The 25,428-nt window shown below is 37.9% G+C and overlaps 1 protein-coding gene across 1 annotated transcript in view; it reads right to left on the reverse strand.

Moving 5' to 3' along the window:
* The window catches only part of TNFRSF21 (TNF receptor superfamily member 21), a 116,799-nt gene extending 93,346 nt beyond the window's left edge, over window positions 1-23,453 (reverse strand). Inside the window, exon 1 of the mRNA XM_051997106.1 lies at window positions 22,981-23,453. Within this exon, the coding sequence (XP_051853066.1) occupies window positions 22,981-23,100 (120 nt within the window). The 5' untranslated portion in view covers window positions 23,101-23,453. The remainder of the gene's footprint in view (window positions 1-22,980) is intronic.
* Between the last annotated feature and the right edge of the window lie 1,975 nt (window positions 23,454-25,428).

The following is a 25,428-nucleotide window of genomic DNA, read 5'->3' on the forward strand; positions in this document are numbered from 1 at the left end:
TGCTTTTTTGACTTCACCAGAAACATGGTAGATTCTTCTCCATCCTTTTACTTTTACTCTGTATGTATTTCCCTGCTTCAGGTGTGTTTCCTGTAAATAACATATTATAGGATTCTGGCTTTTAATCCATTCTGCTAACCACTTCCTCTTTATGAGGGAATTTACCCCATTCACATTTATGGTTAAAATTACCAATTCTGTATTACTTGCCATCTTGTTAACTAACCCCTGTTTATACTTTTCTCCCTTCCTTTCCCCTTACCTCTCTCTCCCCAGTCTTAAACTTGTGAGCACCACTTGCTTCTCATAGCCCTACCTTTTTAGTATCTCTACCCCCATCTTAGAGTTCATCCCCTATCTTACTCCTTTTCCTTACAATTTCTGTATTCCCTTCCACTTAGCTTATTCCTTCCCTTTTCACTTTTCCCCTTCCATTTTTCAATGAGGTGGGAGAAGTTTCATCATAAATTGAATATGTCTAAAATTTTTCTCTTTAAACCAATTCTGATGGCAGTAAGATACACACTATGTTCATGCCCCTCCATTCTTTCTCTCAGGTATGATGGGTTTCCCTTTGCCTCTTCATGAGATGTAGTACCCCCATTTTACCCTTTTCCAGGTATAATTTCCTTTCTGACTCTAGTTTCTAGAACAAGGTATACATGCATTCTTTATATATCTTTATAGCAGAAATATAGTTCCCAAGATTCTTTTTTACCTTTTTAGGTTTCTCTTGAGTTCTATATTTGTAGATCAGACTTTTTGTTTAGTTCTGGTTTTTTCATCAAAAATAGGTGAAATTCACTTATTTCATTGAATTTCTTCCCTGGAAAAAAGATGCTCATTTTGGCTGGGTAAGTTATTCTTGGTTGCATACCAAGTTTCTTAGCCTTTCGGAACATCATATTCCAGGCTTTTTGATCCTTTAATGTGGATGCTGATAGGTCTTGAGTAATCCTTATTGTGGCTCCTCTATATCGGAATTGATTTTTTTTTTTTTAGTAGCTTGCAGTATTTTTTCCTTCGTCTGATAGTTCTGGACTTTGGCCACTATATTTCTTGGTGTTTTGGTTTTAGGGTCCCTTTTAGTAGGTGATTGATGAATTCTTTCAATTTCTATCTTACCCTCTCTTTCTATAACTTCTGGGCAGTTCTCTGATAATTTCCTGGAAAATAGTGTCCAGGCTCTTTTTTTCATCATATTTTTCAGGGAGCCCAATAATTCTCAGATTATTTCTCTTAGATCTATTTTCCAGGTCTGTTGTTTTCCCAAGAAGGTATCTGACATTTTTTCCATTGTTTCATTTTTTTTGTCTCCTTGAGACATTTGTTTGATTCTGATTTTCAATGAAGTATTTTCTTCACTCACTTTTTTTATATATTTTTCTAATTGTCCAATTGAGTTTTTAAGTGAATTCTTTTGTTCTGTGAAATTTTTTTCCATTTCACCAATTTTATTTTTTAGAGAGCTATTTTCTTTTTCCAGTTCACTAATTCACTAATTTTTCAGGGATTTGATTTCTTTATCCACTCTGTCTTTAAATGAGTGGGATGACTCTCTTGCCAAACTTCCCTTTCCTTTTCTCACTGTTTTTCTAGCTCTCTTGTGAGAGCCTTTTTAATTTCTTTTATGAGAGTCATCTGTGTTATGGACCAGATCATGTCTGTCTTTGGGAATTCATCCAGAGACAGTCTGTTTTTAGTCTCCTCAGGATTTAAAGTCTGCTCTCTATCCACATAGAAGCTATCAGTGGTTAGGGTCCATTTAAATTTTTTGCTCATTTTATCGAAGAAGAGTTAAAGAAAACAAACTAACAAGAAAAACAAATGGTCTGCTTTTGGTGGGGGAGGGGTTTGAATGGTATTACCGAGCTTCCTCTACAGACTGCAGTGGGCAGCAGCAAGGCACTAGCAGGACATTAATGGCTGTGTTGCACCTGTACTTTGAGACTCAGAGTGTGCTGAGACACTGTGGGTGGGTGTGGCCAGGTCCCGAGAGACCCTAGCTTTTTGGGTTATAGTCTTCACCCCCTGTGTTTTTAGCTTTTCTGCTTGTCTACTGGCTTGCTGCCAGGGCAAAGTATCCAATACTGTAGTAAAGCTCTCCCCGCAGAGACGGCTGAGATCACACCCCACCCTGCTCTGGTCTGCTCAGCTGTGACCTGCCTACTATGCTCTCACTGCCACAGCCTGTGCCTGATCTAAAACCATCCCCACTCTCAAGCAAAAACATCCTTTTTCTAGTGAATTTCAAGGATGTCTTCTCTTTGTAATTATTTGTGAGGGGGTTTTTCAGTCAAGCACTGATTCTGAGGCTTGTCATAAAATAAATTTGAAGAGAAAATGTGGAGTTTAAGTAGATTTGTGTGTCCTCTCTGTCATCTTGGCCAGAAGTCTCTATATAATCTTTTAAATATATTTGAAAGATTCCATTCTTCAAGAAGAACAGCATGAAATTACCCTGGCATGGATTCTGTCAATATAAAGTTATTATAAAATAAAATAAAATATTAAAAAAAAAAAGAAGAAGAAGAGCAGCATGGAGAAGGGACGGGTCAAAAGAAGGGAGAATAGAAACAGGACAAGGAAAGAGAAAGAAGCATAACTCAAAAATTTTCTCCAAATACAAGCATAAGTGTTACAAATTACAGAGGAAAGAAATAGAATTCTGTGAGAAGTCAAGAGCTGAACAAGCCCCAATAAAACTAAGTATAATCTCTGAAATCAGAGGATCATAGGGGCCTAAGGGTCTGATGTTAAAGGTCTCTTTTATTTCACAGAGGTGTAAACAGAGACCAGAGAGAGAGATTTGCTCATGGTAACAGTCACCTAGTTCATGCCAGCTAAGAATATGATAAACATGAATTTTGGGGGTACTTTCCCCATTCCCTAGTCTACAGGATATATTTTATATATGTGTGTGTGTATAAACATTATATATGATATATTACAATATATGACATATATTACTATAACATGTATTATATATAACTATATTTATAATTGATAACTAGCAAAATCTTCTGTCTCTATAATTAAAACCCCATTTCCATCTCTTCCTTATTAGTTTAATTATCTTCCATACATCACCTCACAGGCAACCTTAAAAGTGTAAATGCCATCAAAATTTATAAAAATTTGCACAAATTCATTCAGTATGGATCCAAAATTTCAAATTCTCTCTCTTCATTTCTCATGGAGAGAGGTGGAAGGGTCCTTAAAAAGTCATCAAATGCAATCTCATCATTTCACATATGAGGATTTTATATGCTGAGATAGATAGTACCATTCAGTACATCAGTGATGTTCTTTCTCCTGTTCTGTCTCTCACTTCATTACAGAATCTCTGACATCCTCAATCCTGACTCACTCTTTTCACTAACCCTCTCACATCCTTCTATTTACTAGTTAAATCATGCAGGACACATATAGAATATTATCCCAAATGTGGGAATATGGCATTATTAAGGTAAGAAATAAAGTCTAACAATATCCCAAGGGAAATAATTCATAGGATCATAGGATCTGAGCTGAAAAGGATATCTTAAAAATCTATGAAGTCCAAGCTTCCCAATTTACAGTTCTTGAAAGTGAGACTAGGAGATGTAATCTGACTTCTACAAAGTCTTATGGAATGTCAGTGACAGAATCAGGATTTCAGCCCAGGTCTAATTACTACAAGGCCAATTCTCTTCTGTACCTCAATACCAAGTGGCTTCAATAATGCTTGCCATATTTGCTTTCTTTTATCCCTGTCATCCATCTCCATCTCATACCCCAATCCCTCAGAGACCTTTTATCATCTTTTATTCTTCAAGTTTATAATGTCCAGGCTAGTTTTCTGAAGGTCCTCCTGATAGGTCTTGGTCTCAAGAGGATAGTTACAAATGAGGATGGTCAGGAATACAGTCTAAAGTCTTTATTGTCTCCTTCACAGTCTGCTCATTCTGACTCCTTCACAGTCTGTCCCAGTCTGAATGATTCTGTTCCCAGTTCTTTCGGCCCTTAAATACCCTATTACAATTACATTACAGCATACTGAGTATGTGTGAACTAGAGAACCATTATCTCATCAATTACACTGAGTAAACACCCTGTTGTAAGTATCCATGTTTCAAGTATATTTTTCCAGAGTTCCAGCCCTCTACATCCCCCACTTTCTTTTGTTTTAGAACATAGGTGGTCACACTCTCCCTGACTTCTCAGGAAGGGAGGTGAGAATACCAAAGGGAAATGGGGAGTCAAACCAGATATTGTTAGCAGGTTTCCTCTGGGTTGAAGGGTAATTGAAACAGGTATACATAAATCCATCAGCATGGGAGGTATTACACAAGCACATAGTAATATAACAGGCTAGTAGTGATGTTAAAAAAAAAAAAATGAATCAACATGAGGAATTATACATGTCTATAAGTCCTAAAGATAGCCCAAAACCAATTGTCCATTACTTCATGTATCAGGGATCCAATGATTCCTGCAGATTTTGAAGTCCTGCATCAGTCTCTTTAACAATTTTTGATGTTCATGAGTCAATTGCCATCTCTAGGGTTACCTGTTGCTCCCCCTTTATTTTGTTTTTTGAGGAGCATCTTGATTTCTCTGTTTCTTCTCTCTACTTTCTTCTGTCCTTGATGATTAAAAGGTATGCCAGTGGTATGTAAAATCTGATACTGTGCTTCCTCTTTTGTTATCCCAAACTGCAAATGTAAAGCTAGAGCAGCCCTATGGTATTTACAATGAGATACTTGAGCTGCCTGAAATAAAGAAGTATTCACTCCATAAAAAATAGGACCTGGAATTCCACTATGAGAGTGGACATGCAAGATATAAATCTTACCTGGATGCTTTCTCACTTGCCCTTCAAGTTCCTTAAAGAGCAGATATATATTAGAAGCTACAAATTTTATTTGGGCTGTGGCAATTCTTTGTACCACACCTGCTGAATAAGCTGAATTAGATATTATATTTACATCCCCTGGATAATAAGTAAGAGCTAGCATGATTGCATACAATTCATTCTGCTGAATGGACTGAAAAGGAGTTCTAACTACTCTCTTTTTAAGTCATGAGAATATACAGCATAAATGTTATGTTTGGATGTATCTGTAAAGATAGTTGGTCCTTTAAGAGGCACCTTAGAAAACTTTTCTTCAAAAATCCATTGCCAATTATGTAATAGCCAGATTATCTTTAATGGAAACCCGTGTGTAAAATTTGGAGCTGTGGCCAATAAAATTTGCCACTCTGGAATGGTTTCACAGCAAACATTAATGTATGCATTGTTATAAAAGGTGTATATCTCATCAGGACTTGTTCCAGAAAATTGTACTACTCGCTTAATGGTCTTTAATAAAATTCTAGCCACAAGCCCTGGGTAAGGAATAAGGCTTTGTTCTGGTTGTGCTGGGAGGTGCAACCACTCTGTGTCCTTGATGAAGGACTGCTATGGTGCCTCTTTTGTAGCAAAACTTGATATTTCCAAAAGTTTTTGAGTAACTCTTTCAAACACATTGGATAAAGCTTTTTGAGCTTTTCTTGTAAGCTGATGTGATGAATTTAAAGCAGTATCTTCCTTTAAAATGTCATATAATGAGGAGAAAGAAATTTGTGACCAAAGATGAACTAGAGACCATTACTGATCACAAAATAGAAAATTTTGATTACATCAAATTAAAAAGCCTTTGTACAAACAAAACTAATGCAAACAAGATTAGAAGGGAAGCAACAAACTGGGAAAACATCTTCACAGTTAAAGGTTCTGATAAAGGCCTCATTTCTAAAATATATAGAGAACTGACTCAAATTTATAAGAAATCAAGCCATTCTCCAATTGATAAATGGTCAAAGGATATGAACAGACAATTTTCAGAGGATGAAATTGAAACTATTACCACTCATATGAAAGAGTGTTCCAAATCATTATTGATCAGAGAAATGCAAATTAAGACAACTCTGAGATACCACTACACACCTGTCAGATTGGCTAAGATGACAGGAAAAAATAATGATGAATGTTGGAGGGGATGTGGGAAAACTGCGACACTAATGCATTGTTGGTGGAGTTGTGAACAAATCCAACCATTCTGGAGAGCAATCTGGAATTATGCCCAAAAAATTATCAAATTGTGCATACCCTTTGATCCAGCAGTGTTTCTATTGGGCTTATATCCCAAAGAAATACTAAAGAAGGGAAAGGGACCTGTATGTGCCAAAATGTTTGTAGCAGCCCTATTTGTAGTGGCTAGAAACTGGAAAATGAATGGATGCCCATCAATTGGAGAATGGCTGGGTAAATTGTGGTATATGAATGTTATGGAATATTATTGTTCTGTAAGAAATGACCAGCAGGACGAATACAGAGAGGACTGGCGAGACTTACATGAACTGATGCTAAGTGAAATGAGCAGAACCAGGAGATCATTATACACTTCGACAACGATATTGTATGAGGACATATTTTGATGGAAGTGGATTTCTTTGACAAAGAGACCTAACTGAGTTTCAATTGATAAATGACGGACAAAAGCAGCTACACCCAAAGAACTAACACTGGGAAATGAATGTGAACTATCTGCATTTTTGTTTTTCTTACCGGGTTATTTATACCTTCTGAATCCAATTCTCCCTATGCAACAAGAGAACTGTTCAGTTCTGCAAACATATATTGTATCTAGGATATACTGCAACATATCCAACATATAAAGGACTGCTTGCCATCTAGGGGAGGGGGTGGAGGGAGGGAGGGGAAAAAAAAAACCGGAAAAGAAACGAGTGCAAGGGATAATGTTGTCAATATAAAGTAATCATTAAATAAAAATTAAAAAAAAATAAAATAAAATAAAATAAAATGTCATATAATGGTTGCAATTGATAGGTAGTTAAGGCTAACACTGGACACATCCATTGGATATCTCCTATCAATTTATGAAAGTCATTTGAGGTGTTCAACTTCTCTGTTCTTAAAGAAACTTTTGTACTTTAAGCACCTTAGGATATACTTCATATCCTAAATATTGAAAAGGAGTGTGTCTTTGAATTTTTTCAGAGTGATACGCAATTTGTAGTTCCTTAGTATTTCTATGGTCTTTTGTAGATATGCTTCTAACATTTGCTCCTCAGGTGCACACCCTAAGATAGCATCCATGTAATGTAACAATACATAATTTTTGGAAATGCTTTTCTTACTGGAGTAAGAGCAGCACAACATACATTTGACACATAGTAGGGCTACTTTTCATTCCCTGTGGCAAAACATTCATAACTTTTATAAGGTCAGCTAAATTAACACTGGGTATTGAAAAGGCAAATCTTTTCATATCCTCCTTATCTAGAGGGATAGAATAGAAACAATCTTGAATGTCTAAAACCCAAAGAGGCCATTCTCTAGGCAACTGAGTAGGAGATGGAAGTCCAGGCTGAAGAATTCCCATAGTTTCCATCTATTCATTTACTTCAGTCAACATCTTCCATTTTCTAGATTTCTTTTTTACAGCAAATACAGAGGAATTCCAAGAACTTAGAGAAAGGTGTAAGTGTCCTTGGTCAAATTGTTCTTGTATTATATCTAATAAAGCCTGATTTTTTTTTTTAACTTGCTAAGGGCTACTGTTCTATCCACACTGGTGTATCAGTTTTCCATTGAATGGAAACAGGTGAGAGTGCAGGCAGCAAGCTTAAACAGCAACCCTACCTAAAAAGCTTAAGTAATCAGTTGTAATCCTAACTGTTGTAAAAACTGTTGTAAGTTGTCTTTTCCCCATAGATTGATGGGGATTTTTTCCTACTACAAAAGGAGTTAAAAAAAAAAAAAAAAAACTCCTCTTTCACTTTCAAAGATCCATCTCAAAGTGGTAGCACTAATTTTAGCTGCTATTGATCCTCCTATGCCAGACATATAGGTGTCTGCCTTAATCTTTGGCCAATGACTGGACTAATTGGCACCTCTAATGACTGCAGGATCTGCACCTGTGTCTATCAACCCTTTCAATGGTATGCCATTTATATAGATAGTGAGCATAGGATGGTCAGCTATAACAGCTGCAGTCCAGAATATTCCTGGATTCTGTTGCTAGAAGTCAAAATCTGGATAAATAACACCAAATTGCCTATCAGGAGTATGTATCAGTAAACCTGATACTACTACTTTTCCTGGGTGATAAGTCACACATTGTCTACGTGTATTAGTGACTGGGATATTAGCTACACATTCCCCAGTTTCCCAAATCAGTGTATGGATAGACATTGTTTTATAAGCACTCTCAGGAGGTGAAATGGTCAAGCCTATTGTGTGTGGAGGTAAGGAATCCATAGGCTGGACAGGGACAGATTTCACCTTTCTGAGGGAATATCTCAGTAGTCCCAGCTGCATACAATTCTATTCTCCACAACTGTAATCCCTTTCTCCCATCAGATTGCTTCTTGGTGATTGATCACATTGGAGTACTGAACTTTTAAAGACTCTCTGGGTGAACGTAGGCTGCCATCATGCCCCAAGTGTTTTTTGCCTGCAGCCTTGGAGATGGGTCTTGCTTCTTGTTTCCCTGAGTGAATGTACATTCTGATGCCCAATGGAAGCCTTTGTAGCATTTTGGATATAGGGTTTTGGGTCTTCTTCTCCCACTCTGTCTTTTCACTCTATGTCTATGCCAACATTCAGCTTTCAGATGCCCTATTTTACCACATTGAAAGCATTAATGAATCTCTCTGGAAGTCCTTTGCCAAAAGGGATCCTGTCTTCCCATGTTCATCATAGTCTGGGTATAAAAGGTATTTGTGCTCACTGTGGCACAGCGTCTTATGATCTCCTCTTAAGGAGCATCCTTGTGTACTCCTATAATTCTCCTACAAATCTCATTAGCATTTTCTCTAGCAAGTTGTCTTATAATTTCTGTTGCTGCATTTTCACCAATAGTTCATATGATAGCTGTCTGCAGACGTCCTATGAAATCAGTAAAGGGTTCATTTCGATCTTGTACTATTTTCGTGAAGGCTTCCCTTCTATCGTGTCTTCCAGGGAGGGTTCTCCATGCTTTGATAGCAGCAGAAGCAATTTGCTCATATGCTGCTACAGGGTAATTAATCTGTGCTAAAGTGTCTGCATAAGGACCTAAACCTGCTAGTTGTTCAAAGATATATTAACTCCAGGTTGCCTATTTTCATTGGGTTTGTATTCTACAGAGTTCACTATATTCAGAAAGCCACAACAAGCTTTGTCCAGGTTCTAAACATGTCTTTGCAATAGATTTCCAATCATTAGGGGTTAAAATTTCATAAGCCAAATTCTCTAATGCCATCTTAACATAAGATGATGTAGACCCATAAAGAGTGCAAGCCTTATTCAGATCTTTGATAATTTTCAGATTAAAAGGAGTGTATATTCTTCTTTCTTAACCTGAAGAGTCAAACTCTTCAATCACAGGGTATGGTTTCATTCTCAAATCAGATGTATCCTGTCCTTCCTCTTTAGCTTTAACTAGTGCCTTTTGTAATCGTGTCATGGGGGTAGACAAAGCTGCTGCCTGGGTGGAGCTGCTGGTGTCACTGCCCCTCCCATTCCTCCTCCTCTCTCAACCCATGAAGGTGAAATTGAGGGGGGAGGGTCATGAGATGGGGAATGCCCTAAGGGCTCCTGCTGAAAAGTACCACATTCCTTGAATTCACCAGCATTGTACTTGATCCCTTTCTTGTCCAATTCTTTATGCTTTTCAGTTGCTTTGTCAATACCACCCCCCCTCCCGCTCTTTCTCCTTTTTCCTTATTTTAAAACTTGTGGGATTCCTTAAAATCAATTGTATTATGTTTTATATATATATATATATATATAATATATATATATATATATATATATTATATATATATATATATATATATATATATATAATATTTCCTTAGGAATTGAATCAGGACCATTATCTTCATAATATTCAAATAATTGCTCTCTCACTAGTTTCCACTTACCTAGGTCTATTTTTTCTTCCTTAGAGAACCAAGGAGACATGTACTCTAATATTTATAAGAGTCCAATGATCTGCTCCCAAGTTACTAACAAACCTTGCTTCTTATTAACCTAACTATGCTTGCTACACACTTCCTTGGGGTGGGAAAAGCTTTTTTCTTACTCTTTGTCCCATTTCAGCTGAAAAATGAAAGTGACTAGTTTACTCACCCTATTTGTGGGTCACAGGGACTTCTCCACTGAACTTACGATTTTGTCAGTCAAACTGCTGAGTATATGTCCTTACGTCCAGAGCCTCAAAATGTGGTGTGCTTCTTTTGGTGCCCCACTGTTGGGCATCAAAATGTAATGTCCAGCCTCGCTTTCTGGAGGTCCTCCAGATAGGCCTTGGCCTCAGCAGAATAGTCACCACGAGGATGGTCAGGAATAGAGTTTAAAGTCTTTATTGTCTCCTTCACAGTCTGTCTCCTTCTCAATCTGTTCACTCTGACTCCACAGTCTGTACCAGTCTGACTGACTCTGTCCCTAGCTCTCTCAACCCTTAAATACCCTATTACAATTACATCATTACAGCATACTGAGTATGTGTGAACTACAGAACCATTATATCACCATACTAAGTACTAAGTATATGTGAACTAGAGAACCATTATCTCACCAATTCTACTGAGTAAACACCCCATTGTAAGTATCCTTGTTTCAAGTATACTGTTCCAGAGTTCCGACTCTCTACACAGTTGGAAGGTGGAAGAGCTATATTTTGAAGCTCTGGTTAAGTGAATGCTGAAACTTAGTCTCATCGTAAAACTACCTACAAATATCTTACATGTGAGCACTGGAGTGATACCTGTTTCAAAGCACTTTCAACAAAGCCTGGAATAAAAAAGTTAGAAGACAAATGACAGACCAATGGATAGACAGACAGATATGACTTCATACCATATCTCTCCCAAGACTCCAATGCCTCTTCTAATGGTAAAAGACAAGTGTTTTATAACTAAAATGTTCACCAGAAATCAATTCACACCATTAGTCACTAAGCAAATATTTTTCAAAATGACCCAGGGTACAGGAAAAAGCATCCCCATCTAGTTCCCATTTAGAAAATTTCAATTTGTAGGAGTAGCTTTCCATTTCTTGCAGTGGCACTATCTCTCATCAGAATATGCTGGCAGGCAAAATCCTTCCTTCCTTCTCCCCTCCCAAAAGGGACACAGTGGTTATTTTTTAGTTAGAACGTTAGAGACTTGGCTAAAAACTGCCAGTAATATCACAAAGTAGTGCAGCTGTTTTCTCATTGATAAAATGAGGGTACTGAACTAGGTGGCCTCTAAGGTACCTTCTGGCTCTAAGTTGATGATTTTAAGTGGATATAGTTTATAAAAATAATCTTTCTACTTCTCAAAGGATCTATGATTCTTCAAAGGGGGTGGGGAACCCTCCACCAAGGAAAGCACATTAACTTTTGAGACGTGACAGTGGAGGCCCATTTTGAAGGATGATTCCATTTCTATCTTCATTAAGATATCTGCATCCATCCCTCTACTACATGTTCAACTTTTCTTGCAACCTCCACCTCATACTCTAACTTAGGTCACATGTTCTAAGGCAGAGAGTCTTAAGAAAGGTGGTTCCAAATAGACAATCAACCAAATTAATGATTTTAAGATCAGTTAATGGTCATTGTCTCTCAATTTAAAAAACAAAACAAAACAAAACTTTAGATGAATTTTAAATGCAGTAAAAAGAATACCAAGGCGAAATGATTTCCTTCTTTCTGAGAGCACTCATATATAGATTTCCATTATACCAACAATAAAGGACTGGTCATTCATTTATACCCATCTAATGCCAACAATTATTTTCTTTTCCTTATTTATTTTTTTCTTTTTGGAGACTAGATTTTCCTATCTTGCCCAGACTTGAAGTACACTCAGGTGTCCAACAATTAATTTCAAGAGCAGAGAGGAGAAATATAAATAAATGTAAATGTAAACAAAATCCAAGTGCTGACTAGGTATGATAAAAGATATAACTATTCTGAATTGCCCTTCCATACTCCCTTCACTTTCTGAACGAAATCATCTTAGAGCTATAGAAACTAAGAGCAGAAAGGGACTTTAGAAAGTACATGCTGCCCATTAATCCCTCTAACACCCAACCACTATCACCAACAAACATGCATATTTTACAGATAAGGAAACAGACTCAGAAAGCAAAGGTACACTAATAGGTTTTATATACATACATACATACATATATATATATGTGTGTGTGTGTGTGTGTGTGTATATATATATATATTATATATATATATATATATATATATATATATATATATATATATATATATCAGAGAAGTAGAACTGGGACTAGAAACTCCAAGAAAACTCCATCTACCACGCATTTTTCAATTCTGAATATAGTAAGCTAATTTTTTTTTTAAAGCCAGTTTTCTGAATATTGTAATCTAATTTTTTTTTTAAAGGCAGCTTGATATATTGGAACATATGCTGGATTTAGTTTCAGATGACTTTAGAAGTTCTAGTCCAGGCTTTGAAACTCACTGTATGTGAGACTTTGGGTAACTGATTTCATCTCCCTTGAATTCAGTTTATTCATCTGTAATAAACAGTAAGTAGACTACCAACATTCCATGAACCTATGAATCTTCTCAAAGAAACTGCCCAACACTATAGCACAGATTCCCAGTCTCTAATACCATACTTAGCCATCATTTTCCAGATTTTTCAGTTCTATCATCTCATCAAATTCTTTTGATTGAATTGATCAGACATATATTAAGTGTCCACTACATACCAAGCTCTGTACTAATAGCACTGGGGGGAATAGAAAAAAATTAAAGCAGTCTCTGCCCTAAAGGAATTTACATCCAACAAGGTGATACAGTAAATACAGTATTGGGTCTGTAGTCTGGAAGACTCAAATCTGGCTTCAAAGTTGACCTCAGACACCTCCAGAACAATTCACCTCACTGTTTGCCTCAGTTTCCTTATTTGCAAAATGAGCTGGGGGAGGAAATGGCAAACTACTCCAATATCTTTGCTAAGAAAATCCCATACAGAGGTATGAAATATCTAGACATGACTGAAAATGACCAAATAACAAAAAAAAAAATTATATTTACCTCCTTAGACTATAGTTTCTCCCTCTACAAAAAGGTGTCATAAATGATCTAGAAGATACATCATTTAGTGCCAACCGGCACCAAAGTCTCTTGCCACAGGCTCCTTTCCTTCAAAGACTCTATCCAAGCTCTGCTTTATCCTCATGGAATCATGATGGAAAAAAGAAGGAATTAGGTAAAGGGAACCATTTGTAGCAGCATTTGGAGCCAGCTTAAGACTCCTGTTTGTTTTTCTCTGTTTGCCAAATACAAATATTGAGGGCAAGGCTAGTACTTACACATGGGTAAAAAATGAATGGGAGATTCATTCCTCTATCCAGAAAGAATCAAAAGTTCTACAGCTGCAGCAACAGAACCCTGCCCCCATATAAACCTACTTTGGGCCTAAGATTTCCTAGTCTTCAACTTCCTGAATTTTCCTCAGGGTAGAACACTGCATCCATTAGCTCAGGTTAGGCTTGCCTTGGGAAATTTAGGCATTTTCCCAGAGCAAGAAAAAAGATATTTTCCAAGAGTCAAGAAGAGAGGAAAAAGGGGAGGGAGGGGCTTCATTATTAGCCAGAAAAGCTGCATAGGAAGTAAACATCTTGGGTACTTGCCCAGTCTCTCTGAGTAAAAGTCCAAAGCTTTATTAATGCCTAATGGAAAGGAATCAGCATTACGCTGATCACTCAGAAAATTCACTTGTTCCATATTGGTGACTTAAAAGTCTGATGATGAATTTGGTCATCTAGTTTAATGGGCTTAAAAAAAACCCACCAAACTTTAGCAGTTTGATTATGACAATTATAGCATATATTCCTACAAAGCTCTACTTGAATGCAAAACCACCAAACTTCTTATGAAGTCAAAGGGATTTACCACTTCTGCCCTCCAGCACAAAGATCTACAAGAACTGGCTACCAAGCTATTAAGCTTAATGCTTTCTGGGAAGCCAGTATGTTGTAGAGGAAATACCATCATTCTTGGGGAAGGGGGAAGGGAAAGGAATAAATATGTATATTGTGTTTGTTTTACAAATATTAATTTATTTCATTCTCATAACAACCTGGTGAGGTAGGTACTGTTACTATTCCTATTTTACAGATCAGCAAACTGAGGTTAAGTGAATTGCCTAGCATCAGGCAACTGGCAAGTATCTGAGGCTAGATTTATGCTTGGGTCTGGGTATTACTGATTCCAGGCCCATTGCTCCATCAGCCACCCCACCTAACTGCCACTGACTTGGAATCTGGTTCAGTCATTTGCTTAGGCTTCAGTTCTTTCAACTTCAGTTTACTCATCTGTCAAATGGGAATACTAATGAGCAGGTATGTGACACAGTGGATAAAATGCTGAGCCCATCAAATTTGGGCTCAGATATTTACTAGATGCATGATCCTTGGCAAGTAACAACTTCTGTTTGCTTTAGATTAGTTATCTGCAAAATTAGAATAATAATAATATTATCTATATCCCAGGGTGGTGGTTGTTAAAGAGAAATAAAACATATTTCTAAAGAACTTGGGACATAGTAGATTACATACATGTATATACTCATTTATATGTACATATATATGAGTTATTGCTGTTATTGTTATTAATAGTTTCATTATTTACCTTTCAAGTCTGTCTATAAGGAAGAAAAGGCTTTTGATAAATGACAAAGTACTATAGAAATGTGAATTAAGAAGATGGTTTTCATTGTGTTCAACTCTTTGTGACTCCATTTGGGGTTATTTTGAAGCAAACAGGATTAAGGGACTTGTCCAGAGTTATACAGCTAGTGAGGCTGGTTTTGAATTCAGGTCTTCACAGATGAGGAAAGTAAGGCAAAGAGCGTTAAATGACTTGCCCAGGGTCACATAGCCAGTAAGTATCTGAGGCCATATTTGAACAAGAAATCTTAACTCTAGACCTGATGCTCCATCCACTGCACCACCTAGTTGTCTCTCCACCCCACCTCACCCCTACCCAAAAAACCATAGCATAATATATTGAAAAGATACCATGGTATATAGTGGAAAGAATAAAAGTCTTAGGAGGATGGGACTTGGGTTCAAATCCCATGTATCAGACTAGAATAATACATATCACAACCTCTTGGTTTCAATTTCCTCAGCTGTGAAATGAACATGATAATGCTCATATTATCTACTTTACAAGAGTTTTGTGAGACTCAAATGAAATACTATATATAAAATGTTTGGCAAACTTTGAAGTTTTAACATATATTTTTGTTTTGTTTTGTTTTCTTTTGTTGAGACTATTGGGGTTAAGTGACTTGCCCAGGGTCACATAGCTAAAAAGTGTTAAGTGACAGAGACCAGATTTGAACTCAGGTCCTCTTGACTTCAGGGCTGGTGCTGTTTTAACATATTTTGTAAAATATGTTAATTGTTTTGTTATAATGAGATTTGTTACATATGTATGATCTAGGATACAACATTGCTACTTATCAGCATGACCTTGGGCATGTCAATTCATTTCTAAAGCCCAGACTACTTCATTCCTTAATCCAAATTTTATAAATAACCAACCAATTTACATTACAAATCAAAAACTCACAGATCCAGAGGTGAAGGGACCTTAGTAATCCAACTCCTCTGTTTACAGTTTTGGAAAATGATTCCCTAAGAGGTAAAATGACTTACTTGCCCAAGTTCACACAAGTAACAAGTAACTGAAAAGGAATTCAATCTTAGGTCCTATGATTCCAACTTCAGCATTTATTTCAAGGAACTATATTGTCTAATTATTTTGTATGACATTTTTATAATTGACACATATCCTCTCTCATATGACTTTCCTATCATTCTTATGAGATGGGTATGAGTATTATCCCCATTCTGCATTTGAGGAAACTGAGGCTTAGAGATTAGGGAATTTATCTGAGATCACTAGCAATTAATAGTCATATATTTTCAAAGTTCAACACTTTTTGCAGAACATATACCTGTTGTTTCTAGATTATACAAATTATCAAGGAACAAGACAGAGACGTTAGAGTACTTTGAAAGATATGAAACATTTCATATTTAATTACTTGAACACAAGTTGTTTCTTCCTTAGCCCCCAAAAGAATGTTAAGTTCCTTGAGACCAAAGTCTATTTCATCCCCCTCCCCATAATCCTAGTACTAACAATCTTTGGGACACAAAAATGCTTGTTATGTAAACAAAATGAATATTATACACACTTAAGGTGTGGGTAGTATTATTTTGTTATTTGTTATTGCATAATTTTTTCATAGAGAAGTCACAAGTCTATCAAATATCCTTGTTGGTCTGGTGAAATGAATGCTGATTTTGAGTCTTGACTTTGACATTAGCTATGTGACCTTAAATAAGTCACTTCACAAGTTCACTATGAACTGATGCAGCATGAAATAAGAATTGGGGAGCAATTTACACAATGATCACAATGATATAAATTTCCAAAGATTCTATAACTCTAGTCCAAAGATTGTGGTCATTTATGACTATGGAGGGCTGATGATGAAGCATGCCTCCCACCTCCTGGAAGTCAGGTGATTACAGGTGCAGAATGAAACATATCTTTTTAGACATAGTCCATATAAGTGTGCTTTGATAGACTATACTTATTTGATTTATGAAATAACTTCTACTGAGATCATAAATTCATATATCTAAAAATGGAAAGGACTCTAGAGACTTTCTAGTTCAACCAATGAACCTTTCTAGTTCATTTTACAGATAAGGAAACAGGAGCAGGAGGCTTCCATTGACTTTTCTAAGGTCACAAATAGTAAAATGAATGAGATTTGGACCTCTCTTCTTATTTTGGATGGTTATCTAGCCTCAAATACTTACTGGCTGTGTGACCTGGCTAGTCAGTTAACCCCCTTTGCCTCAGTTTCCTTATCTCTAAATTAATTGGAGAAGTAAATGGCAAATTACTTCAATATGGTCTGCACACACACACAAAAATGGGATCACAAAGAGTCAGATACTATTAAACAAAAACAACTTCTTACTTTAGAGATTCAATGTTCTTTCCATTGACGAGGAAGAAACAGAAGAGGAAGAAGAGAGGAGGGGAAAATGGAAAGAGAGAAGAGAAAGACATAAAAAAATGAGAAAAAGAAATTTCAAGAAACAAAGATTAAAAAAACTTCAACATTTACAATAAAATTCAGAAGGAACTGCAAATAGGTAATTCTATTACTATCCTTTTAAACGATATTTCATAGAAGTTCATCTTTTCATATACTTTTTTGCTTTTTATATTGAGTATATTTTCATTTATACATTTTACTAAGTTCACAATAAAAGAAAATATGTTTTTATAATCATATCCTTCTTTAGAAAATTGGTCTAGATAACTTTTAAAGCCCTTTCCAGCTCTGATATTCTATGATTATCTTGTTAGAACATACAGAAAAGAGGCAGCCTAGATTCATCTTTTTAATAATTCAGATCCTGGACATGACATTAACGATGCCTTCCCCCAAGCTTATTAATGAACTTGACATTGAGCCTTGTATAAGGTATTCACTCTTGACAAATGGGCAACCTGAAGTGCAAAAATGTTAGATAATCACCCCCAGTAAAAGAGCAAATTTATCTGGAGGGAGGGATTCAGGTTTTAAGGTTTTAATTTGATCTTATAATGATACTTGCTATTTTCTGCCAAGCTAAAAGCTTGGTAGCCACTATTAGCAAATTAAAGATATCTTTATGTCAAATTGATCACATATATAAAAGTTTCTAAGACTTCCTGATCCTTTCCATTATTGGAAGCAATGTAGTACATGGGAAATAACACAGATATTGGAGTCAAAAAATTTGAATTTGAATGCCACCTCTGAAATTTATGACCTAAATAATCTTGAACAAATCACCTAACCTCCCTTAGCCTCAGTTGTTTCATCTGTTTTAAGTTGAAGGACCTGGGACAAGAGGGTTATTGAGGTCCTTTCTAGCTCTGTGATGTCAAGGGTTCCTCCCAAACCTACCTGATCTGACTCATTTCAAGATAAGCTCCTTGAGATCAAAGAACAGGCCCCAGTTCTGTTGTGTCATTCTTGGCTCTAAGGTCACACTGTACATGTTAACACCAGCAGAAACTCAGAGGACTTATTTGTCTTTTCTCCTGAGCTACAAGAGAAACAAACATGATGGTGGAAAAGGCACTAAAGATTCACTTATCTGAATGGTTATTATTAGTCCACTACTACTTTCAAGGCAAGTGCCAGGGCAGTGACAGTCCCTTCCCTAAGGAGTTACAATCAAGATGTAGTTCATGGGAAAGACATGTATAATAATAATTATGGGAGTAAATGTGACTTTGTATGCCAAGGGTTGTGAGTTCCAATACTTTTATGAAGTTGGGCAAAGCACTTGAGTTGGCTCAGTTTCCTCATCTAAATATTGAAAGGCAAATCTACATTTGCCATATTCTGACCAGTCCTAAGAAACATATAAATGCATAAAAGTACATACAATATACTATGAGACAGTTGAGAATGGAACCATTACTTTGGGGAAGGGCAGGAGGAGGAAGAGATAGAAGACTTAAGATGTGTCTTACAGATTCAAATCTTTTTAATAAACATAAACTAAGAAACTTGGCACTGAATGTCACTATAAAAATAAACTTGAATATCAACTATTTACATTTCTGTTATTACTCTATGCATTTAAATTATAATAGCAATATTTCAGTCACTACTCCTACTCAAATATTAACAGCATATAGCTTATTTGTTGATGTCCCCCTCCCAAGTTGTGGCTAGATACCGCAATTCAAAACAAACATAGATGTGTAAGACCAGACAGATCTTCCCTACGAACCATTTGGATAAATTCACGTTTTTCTTATCTAAAAAACCAATAATTGCTCTAGAGTCTTTCCTCTTCTCTCTTAGCAAGGAGCTTCTGCCTTTAATAACTGGTGACCTAATAAATACAAAATTGCTTTTGAAAAATAGTCTGAAACACTTTCCTCCTCCCTTAGCTATTATGTTGTCATTTTTAAAAGTTAAGACACTTTGTCAAAAAACATGAAAATATTGTCCTTTTGGCAGCTAGTTTAGCACATTGGATAGAGTGCTGGGCCTGAAGTCAGACTCATCTTCCTGATTTCAAAGCTAACCTTGGATACTTATTAGCTGTTGTAACCCTGGTCTCATCACTTAACCCTGTTTGCCTCAATTTCCTCATCTATAAAATAAGCTGGTGAAGGAAAGGGAAAATCATTGCTGTATCTTAGCCAAGAAAACCCCAAATGGGATCACAAAGACTTGGACATAACTGTAACTCAACAGCAATAAAAAATGGTTGTTGAATGTCAGGGCACAGGTTCTCTAAGTCCATGCTCATGAAAATATGACTAAAAATACTAACCACCACCACCAAGTGAAACAAAACAAAACAAAACAAAAAGACAACTAAAAATAGGAAATGGGGAAAGAGTATGAAATTTGAATTTAGAAGAGTTGAGTTTGAAACATTAACACAGGTCCAATATTTCTTATTCCCAAATGATCTGAATCCAGTCATGGCCCCTATCTGACCTCAGTTTTCTCTACTATAAAATGACGAGGTTGAAGTGGATCACCAAAGTTCTTCCCGACTCTGCACCTAAATAAAGTCTGGTTAACATGAGTTTTAGAATACTCAAGACAAAGCCTATCTAGCTCAATATTTTCATTTTATAAATAAGAAAATTGAGAATCTGGCAGAGAAAAAATGATCTGTCCATGGTAGTATAACTAGTGAGTGGAAAAATTGGGATTAAAATCCAAGTTTCCTTACCTCTGGTTTTTTGCTGTTTTTTTTTTCTATTACTCCACCACTGAAATATAAATTACTACTGAATACTTAAACTCTCTTAAAAGTGAAATGCATCAGTGCTAAATTACAAAATTCTAATTCTGCTAATCTGTTCAATAATTTTACTCATAGATATGTCATATCATAATAACAGTAACAATGAAATAATGTTAACTACTTCAAATTTCTATAGTGTCTTACAATTTACAAAATATTTAAGAGTCAACAGATATCTAAATACCAGCTCTGCCACTTATTACCTATGTAATCTTGAGGATATAAACTAGAGCGCTATGATCTTTTCCAATTCTAAATCTATAATCTATAGGAGGCAGGCAGTATATGAATTACAACCCTTATTTTACAGAATGGAAAACTGAGGTTCAAAGTGCTTTTTTTTTTTTTTCAGAAATCTCATGCTCAGTATGTCTTGAACTTTTCAAAGTATCTTCATGTGGTGGATTATCAGTAGAAATAAAATTGAAGATGAAGGTTATTGCTTTATATAACAGCAAAATCATGATCACTGGGAAGACAGAAATGTCATGCCCATAACTAAGAAAGTCAGGAGGGGAACAGAAAAGACTTCACTGAGAATCTAAATGTAGTTCTTTGCAAACTCCCATGCTCAGTCCTCCTGACATTTCAAGTCTAAGAGGGAATACCAGTATCATCTTAATGATATGTGAGACCTCTTCCATCATATTCAATCTGAGAATTAAGTATCCCGATACCTTGGAATCGCATCACCCTCCCAAACTACCACACTATTTTATAATTCAGAATATTAAAGTTGGAAAGGACATTAGGGGATCTTGTATTCCAAAACTTTTTAATTTACAGAGGAGGAAACTGAGGTCCCCAGGTATTCACTCAAAGTTCTGAAACAGATACTAAGACCCAGGTTTCTTGATTCCCAATCTAGTGGCTTTCCACTGTACTATATTATCTTCTCTTGAATTTTAAATATAGCTGATCTTTAATTCACAAATGGTACAGTTAAGTCAAATAAAAATTCCATAGACATTTAAGAAAAGAAGAAATGTGGGATGGAAGATGAGAACTATATTATCTTTTCTTTCCTAGTTTAAAAATTTCAAGTGATATTCATTTGATTTACCCAGAGTCTCATTTAACATCTTCCAGGTTCAGAAATAGAAAACTTTGGATTTTCTCCTTGGATGGTAGAGCTGTCATATCTCCTTGGATCCTTCATTAGCAAACTAAGATTCAACCAGATGGGTAAACAGAGCCAGCAGAATAATTAGATGGAAAGAGTGACCCTGTTAATTTTTTTTTAAAGTCAAGAAGTCTGAGAGTACTAAACTCCATCCTTCAGTTGTTTTCCATTTAATATAATTTTTTAAAATGCTTATTGAGTCTGATACAATTCTCATGATGCTTTTATACCTCTGCACCAACACAGGTTTCAAGAATGGGAATCTAGAGTTTATTCCAATACGGAAGGGGATTGCAAAGGTTCATTAGGGCTACTAACAGAAACAAAGTTCTCTTCTCCCCCACCCCCAATTACACACACACACACACAAAGAGAGAGAGAGAGAGAGAGAGAGAGAGAGAGAGAGAGAGAGAGAGCACCCTGCCAGAGAGAGAGAGAGAGAGAGAGAGAGAGAGAGAGAGAGAGAGAGAGAGAATGCACCCTGCCATAGCAACTGCAAGGATCTAGGATCAAAGCAAACCATGGTGGCCCAGCTCTGAGCCTTTCAGGAAAAGGAGACAGCAAGACTGCCTCTGCTATACACAAGGGAAAGACTGCCTGGAAGCCTGACTCTTGTTGTCTAATCCAGGCCGGAGGAGGAAGGGGAGTGAGAGGAGGTGGGGGGAAAAACGACAGTCCTCGGAAATCCTTGGCCCTTTGCCCGGGCTCCCCACTTTCCCTACAGCAGGGAACAAAAGGTAAAGAAATACTAAGGTTGAGATTCATGATTAGGAAAGGGAAGGGATTCACTGGGTTGACCTCCAATTCTACCACTTCTTATCCCTTCGGCGGGGTCTCAGAGAAAGGGGGATATTCAGAACTCACAGGATAAAGCCATTCCTTTTCGTAGGAGGGGGGTGTTTTGGGGGCTGGGGCAAAGGGCCAAGGTAATTAAAGTCCTAAATCCAGACACGCGCCAGAAGCAGGTGCAGCAGAGCGAAGGATTGCACCAGCTTGAAAGAATCCCAGCCCGCTGCCCGTAAATAGGAGGGGAGGGGCGGAAAGGCAACTGGAGAGAGAAGGAAGAGCTCATCTTCCTTTTTGTGTCTCGTTTCCCCCTCCCCCTATTCTGAGCTCTAATGCAGTGGCTGGAACTTTAACGGTTCCTTGGGATGTATCTAAGATTTTTTGGAGCACAGTTAGCCTGAGGAATTGGGGAGGGGCGGAGGAGCGAGGTGGGGGAGAAAAAGGGAAGAAGGTGAAGACAAAACTCGAGGGAAGACCTGCTGACACTGGCGCCCCTGCTCCGGAATGCGGGGCTACAGTGCACATGGGCGCTCTCTTTCTTTCCTTCTCCTTCCCCTACTGCGGTAGCATCCAGACATGACACTGCAGCTGGAACAAAAGCTGCGCTGCCCGCAGAAAAGCTAGCTCCCATCCTTGGCTCCCCGTGCCGCAGAATCTGGCCCAAAGGCCCGGGGCACACCTGGGGACCAGGAAGGGAGGGGACAGACTTGAAGCTTCTCCATTGGGAATGATGGCGATCCCAGGGATGGGTAGCCGGCAGTGGACGCTTAAATCTACACACAACTCCCCCACCACCCAGGAAATTTGCGTGATTTTTTTTTTACCTCAGTCCCCCAAATTCTGGCCTGGCAGGCAGAGTTGCCCCAAAGGGCGGCCCTCCAGTCTATTCCCCGCCTTTGCAAGCCCCCGCCACTCCAGGCTTTCATTAACCCACATGAATGCATCTTCTCTTCCAGGGCAGGTGTCCTAGGGCCTCATATCCCGCTGGCCCAGAGGCACCAGAGCTTGGGATCTGAAAGATTGGGAAGGGGAATAGGAAAGAGGAAGCCACCCTTCAATGAGTACCCCACAAACCCCGGGTGTTCTATTCCTCTACCGCCTCTGCCTGCCCAATCCCGCCAAGAGCTTCACTCACCAGGAAGAAGGAGCGGGTGATCATTGCGGCTCGGGGTCCGCTGGAGATGCTGCTGGAAGAGGAAGAAGCGAAGCTGGAGCAGCGCCGGCCGGCGGCAGTGCTACCCGCAGAAGCCCCCATGGATGGTCCGGGGGCTCGCAGAGGAGCCTGTGGCCCGCTGCCCCGCGGCAGCTACACTCCCTAGCTGCCTCTGCCCAGCGCCACATCCACCGCTGCCTCCGGGGCCAGGAGCCCATCTAACTCAGATGCTCCATAGAGACTGCGGCAGGAGGAGAGGTGGAAAAGAGCGCCGGAATCGGGTTTGGGTGGCTTTCAGCACCTGCCCAGCGGTGCAGCAGCCAAGGGGAGGAGAGGCAGCCGCTGCAGCAGCCGTCGCCTGCCTTTCCTCGCCTCCGATTCCGGCTGCGAATAACCAGGGAGAAGGGCTGGGTGCAGGAGAACGAACGAGCAACTTCCCATAGCGAACCCTCAGTCCAAGGCTAACAACCCCCTCCTCCGCCTCTCAAACTAGCCGGCTAGGGAATGAGCTAGGGCGGCAGCCCGGGCAGGATACACACGTGGTGGAAGAGAAGGGGGCGGGTCTACTGCCCTTTGTGATGTCACAAAGAGGCGGAGACAAATCCCTTTGTGTAGTTAAAAAGAAGGAGGGTTCCAGGTGTAAAGGGGGAGGAAAATGTTGCCCCTTGGCGTTCTCTTTGGGAATTACATGCGAGTTTTTTTCCTTAACTAGGGAAATAAACTTGCTAATTTCATGGCGTTTTTTTAACACACTCCTGCCCCATATTTTGCTTGTAGTTTTCTCCTGTAGTAACTTGACGGTAAATATTTCACAGAATGCACGTCTTGTGCAGGGTATCGACAGTTCGGATACAATGGCATTACGAGCTCTAGATTCCAAAATGGCCAGAGTGGTGGACCTGGAGTCATAAAAATCGGTTCAAATCCTAACTAGGACAAGTCCCAGCTGTTGAAGCAGGGCGAGTCACCTTCTGAGGCCCAGTTTGATCTAAAACATGAGAATCATACTAGTCCTTAACTCACGTGTTGTTTGTGAGGATTAAATAAGAAACACATCTAAAATGCTTTGCAAGCCTTAACGCATTACATAAATATTAGATCTTATTAATACATAGTATTTAAGAGGTACTACATATATACTTTATTTTTAAAATTAAATTACTTACAAAATGTAAGTTCTGAACTATCCCCCCCTCCCTACCCCAAACCTAAGGCTACTTGAGGTAGCTATACTTACAGGTAGATCATACATACATACACATATATGTGTATGTATGTATATAAAACCATACTATGAATACTTATATTTATCACTTCTTTCTCTAGAGGTATAGAATTTTCCTTCATAGGTCCTTTGTAGTTAGTTCATAACTTAGTCATTCATAGTTGTTCTTCCAACAATATTGCTGTTAGCCTATACAATGTTCTCCTGCTTTTGCTCATTTCATTCTTCATTATTTCATGTAAGTCTTTCCACATTTTTCTAAAATCAACTAGCTTATCATGTCTTACTGCATAGTACTCCATATGCATATACCTTAAAAAGAAGCTTTGCTTTGGAGGGAAGAGCAATACTAATGAATGGACTTCAACTTGAAACTGTTATTAGCAAAACTAAGTGGATATGGAATATGGCAAAAGAAGTAATTGACTAACATGATGATCTTAGGTAAATCTTTTCTCTTTGCTTTGGTCTTTGAGTTTCTTTTTGGGCTTGGGTTTCCATATTCCTTCAGTGAGAAATACTGAATGATCTCTCAAGATTCTTTCCAGCTCAACCATTCAGATATTCTGTGACTAATGAATGAGAAACAATCTATCATCTTGCATATTGTTTACATCTCCATAGATAGAAACATAAAAGCAACTTTGAGAAGGGGAGTGACCCCTAATGGTTCCCAAAATAGAGCAATATGCCCTGCCTTTTCTGTTTCTATAGAGTTGTTTCTGATAATACAGTCTTGTTCATAGGGTAATAAATTTAGAAATGAAAAGGACTTCAGAGGCCATTTGTTCCAACCCCTTCATAGGATAAATAAGGAAATAAATGCCAAGAGAGATTTAAGAACTTGCACAAGATTGCAGGTAGGTAACATAACAAAATAGGATCCTCTGAGACTCTAAATCCAGTGTTCTATACCTTGCTGCCTCCCTATGTTGATAAGGGATAACCCTGGAGTCTATTTAGTATTATACTCTTAGTCTGTGCAAGTATATTTGGACTCACTTTTCAAAGCTATGGTGAAGTTTTTGATCTGCAGGGGTTGCAAATGACCTGGGTTTCCACAGTCTTCTATATTAACTTAAATCTATTCTTCATTGTCAGTTTGTCAGCTTCAAAGCAGAATACTAGATTGGATTCTCTTTCTGCAGACTGTCAGAAGGAACCAACTGCTCAATTTACTTGTTAATTAATATTGTTCTGATTTA

The sequence above is a fragment of the Antechinus flavipes genome, chromosome 4 (genome assembly GCF_016432865.1).
Source record: "Antechinus flavipes isolate AdamAnt ecotype Samford, QLD, Australia chromosome 4, AdamAnt_v2, whole genome shotgun sequence".
NCBI classification, from domain to species: domain Eukaryota; kingdom Metazoa; phylum Chordata; class Mammalia; order Dasyuromorphia; family Dasyuridae; genus Antechinus; species Antechinus flavipes.